The sequence below is a fragment of the Atta colombica genome, unplaced genomic scaffold (assembly GCF_001594045.1).
Source record: "Atta colombica isolate Treedump-2 unplaced genomic scaffold, Acol1.0 scaffold1, whole genome shotgun sequence".
Lineage (NCBI taxonomy): Eukaryota > Metazoa > Arthropoda > Insecta > Hymenoptera > Formicidae > Atta > Atta colombica.
This window is the reverse complement of record NW_017259183.1, coordinates 2,498,471-2,502,247: the sequence shown is the minus strand read 5'-3', so window position 1 is coordinate 2,502,247 and position 3,777 is coordinate 2,498,471. Positions and strand designations below refer to the sequence as shown.

General features: G+C 36.1%; 1 protein-coding gene across 1 annotated transcript in view; it reads right to left on the bottom strand.

Annotated features, from left to right (window-relative positions):
- LOC108686595 overlaps positions 1–2,097 on the bottom strand; it is a 2,820-nt gene extending 723 nt beyond the window's left edge. The window contains exons 1-3 of the mRNA XM_018192021.1: positions 1,438–2,097; positions 636–840; positions 321–521 (exon numbers count right to left, since the gene is read on the bottom strand). Of these exons, the coding sequence (XP_018047510.1) occupies positions 321–521; positions 636–840; positions 1,438–1,731 (700 nt within the window). The 5' untranslated portion in view covers positions 1,732–2,097. The remainder of the gene's footprint in view (positions 1–320; positions 522–635; positions 841–1,437) is intronic.
- Positions 2,098–3,777: the final 1,680 nt, after the last annotated feature.

Here is a 3,777-nt window from a genome sequence, read left to right as displayed (position 1 = left end):
CGATTTTCGAGTTATTGAATGAATAAAGTAAATATTATTCTATCATTCATCTAATCGTCATTAAAAAATTGTTAAAATAAATAAATTAAACTAAGTTAAATATAATAATTTAATATTAATATATATTAAATAATAATATTTAATAATAATTTAATTTTTTCACATATTTCACCTTAACAAAAATTTTATTTGTAGCGAACCAATGATTCCTCCTTGACAAACTTTTGAATCCGCTAATGAATGATCTAGAAGAATACATCAATAACACCGAGCACTCAATTCAACTATCGAGTTTGAATGCATTGATGAATGTCAAGTACCATTCTCGACGCGGGACGTCGACACACTGTCGGGGCAAGTGATTCTGTGCTCAAGATCGATGGGCTCGCCTTGGATCTTGATCCTGGGACGCTTCTGCTGCAAGAAATAGTCCTCCGACACTTGTCGCGACAGTTGTTCGCCGTGATTACTCTCGTCCTCAGTATCGCTATTGACCTCAATCTTAATCTCCTGTTCCGGTTCTAAACAAATACTTCTATAATTTTGTGCAAAGCAATTTTTCAAAATTAGCAATCGAAAACTCGGGGAGGGAAAAAAAAAGAAAAAAGAAATCACGATGGTCAATATATTTCAACCTGGCGTTTCCGTGGGTAATGTCAATTTATCCAGGATCGCCTGTATCGCCATTCGATTCAGTGGATTCTCATTGTCCTGACTGTCGTCCGAACGATCGGTGTTCTCGGAATCATTCTTGCGCACGCTTTCCATCAGCCGCCACACTTCGATTGAGAGATTCGGCGGACGAGATTTGGCGGCCACATCCGGTCCCAGAGTTCGTACCTGCGCGTGATCAAAGGCGGGGAAGAAATAAGAAAAAGAAAAGAGAGTTTAGAATGATGACCAATCGTTCCAAATTAGGAAGGCCAGTCCCGAATTTTAGTCCCATTTTGTCTCACTTTAAAACATTTCAAATTTTGTCCTAAATTAACAATTATAAATTGTCCCTCTTCTAAATGTGAAAATAATAAACGTAAAATATAATTTTCAATATAAAAAATTTTGATTTTTTTATTTAAAAACTCAGGTATCTCATTTAAAATACATTCAGGAGGGAAGTATAATTTTAAAAAATAAAATGTGATTTCGTGATTTGAATAATGTAATTTTTGTTGTAACCTCATGTAATATTACATATTAAGTGTTGTTCATTATTTACAAATATGACTGTTGTTCATATGCTTCATTAACAATTATAAAAAAATGTGTATCCATTAGAATTTAATTATAATTAATTACAATATTGAATTTTTTTTAATATCTCTCTCTCTCTCTCTCTCTCTTTCCTTTTTAAGATTCATTAAGATCATCTTAATTTAAAGATGGAAGAGGTGAAATGCCTCTCGAATAATATTTTATGCAATCTAAACGCAGTCACACCTTTTCGGCGTACGAGAACATCTCCATCCTCGCCTGCGCCTTCATCCTCCGCCACTGTTCCTTGATTCTGGTGATGTCCCGATCTGCCGAGAATTGGCCGCGGAACGCGCAGTAAATCTTTTGCCAGGCAACAGATTTCTTCGCGGACGCGGCCGCGTCGATTTTCTTGTTCTCGATCGCGCTCACATGATGCTTGATCAGAGAGAACAGGGCGCTCTTCTCCTCGGGGATCCAATTCTGCGTCCTCTCCCTTTTCTTCAGCAGCACGGTGGTCGTTTCGCTCGTCGTCGACATTCTCTTGCCTTTTTCATGCGTTAATTAGCGTTAATTTAGCTAATCTACGGAACTAGTTCAACCCACGTGTATACAAAACATCTGTTGTCGCGCATTGATCCGTCACTGTTTTGCGGCCCCCCGTTTGCTTGTTTAAGCGCGGTTTTAGAACCGTCAGCTGTTTAGTTGCTACCGGAGCGGTGCGTCTACCGAGTGTCACAAAAGTCACCGCGATTACATCTAGTCGGAGTTACTGTCAACTATTCGTAATTATCTCTCTCCGCTTGAGTTTATCCGTGAGATAATAACTCTCGTCGTTTTAATCCCGCGTGCGAAGAGCCGTGAGTCAAGTCGAGCGGTTTTTACACGTAGATTATCTCGATGCTCTCTCTCTCTCTCTCTTATAACATTCTCGTTTTATAATTTTATAATCGGACAGAATTTATGAAACGCTTTCACGTTTTACACGCGAAATATTTCGATATCGGATTAGATTCGCCGCATAAGGCACGTAAAACGCGAATGTCGTGACACGTTACGCGAGTAACGTCAGATTAACTCAACGGAACGAACGCCCGAGAGAGAGAGGGAGAGAGAAAGAGATGAGCGCAGCCGACTTAAACCCGACTAAGAGACGACTAAACGTCGGCCATCTTGGCACAGTACTAGCTAGAACGCGCTCGATACTAACAAATCCTCCGTTCGTGAGGTGGGGATGAGAGAGGAAGCCCTCCAACTGAATGAGATGTGGAGGACGGGAAGGAGAGTGAGAGAAAAAGAGGAAGAGAGAGAGAGAGAGAGAGAGAGAGAGAGAGATCTCCGACGTTCCGCGCAACGCAAACATTGTTTCGTTTCGTTTCGCGACCTGTCGTGGAATCATATTGCGCCGATTCCAATATTTCCATCATTTTCCTGTGAATGCGATGATTCCCCACCCTTTTTCGCGCGTTAGCTCGCTCCCTTTCCCCTCCAATTCTCTGCCCTATGCTCCGATAATTGGTCATAGAGGATTATATTATCTCCAGCTCCCAAATTCGATTGTACTCCCAAACCGAATTCTCAGCGAGATAATGCTTAAATACTGAGAGAAAAATGTACTACATTTTAATAAATAAATAAATTTTAATAAATATTTATTTATGAAAACAAATATTTGCTAAATAAAGATAATAGTAGTTAAATCAAATTAATGGTTTTGGTACCAAATAAATATATGTTTACATTCAGTAAATATTCAACTGGTATTATTCAAGCAAATATTTGTTTAAATTTAGCACATTTTTTTCTCAATGTACAATAAAAAAAATTAAAATAAAATAAGATATCATAAATAAATAAATTAATGTGTAGGCAAACAAATATAAAATAATTTAATTGAAATAAGAGTAAATAAAATTTTTCCATGCTTGAACTTGTGTGTCTACACATTCTTGATGTTCTCTTTTTGTTATCAATGATGAGATTTGTTTACTCACGTTTTCACAGTACGATTCATATGATCGAACAATATAGGGTTTCGTTATTTCTGCTTTTTCGTAAATCTATCAAAAAAACTAATAGAAATACTAATAGAAATACACAACCACAATCACTGTTTACAATCTTCTTTATTTTATTATTTGTGTTCTTTATTCCAGTTTTACATTTGCGTAACGCAAGAATAAACTAGTTTTGCGTGTATTAACTTGATTTAACATTTCTGCGAGAAAAAGTTTTAATGCTCTTTGAAAAAAAAACAAGAAACTAACGATATTAATTCACAAATTTACGATACGCATACTTGTATCATAAGGATTTATTAGATAGTAGAACAAGGTCGATGCCGTTATCACTTTGTGTTTGCTATTTCTTAAATAAATGCTAAAAATAAAACTTTGACACAATTAGAGAGTATCTTTTAACATAGATGATATAGGAGTTTTTATAATACTGTTTGGAAATCTTGTGGTAATTAATTTTTTCAAAATTAAATAAACAAAATTAAGCGTCTGATAAAATGAGCTACAAAACTGACCTACAAAACTGATTAGTGTCATACATATACGTGTATATATATATATATATATA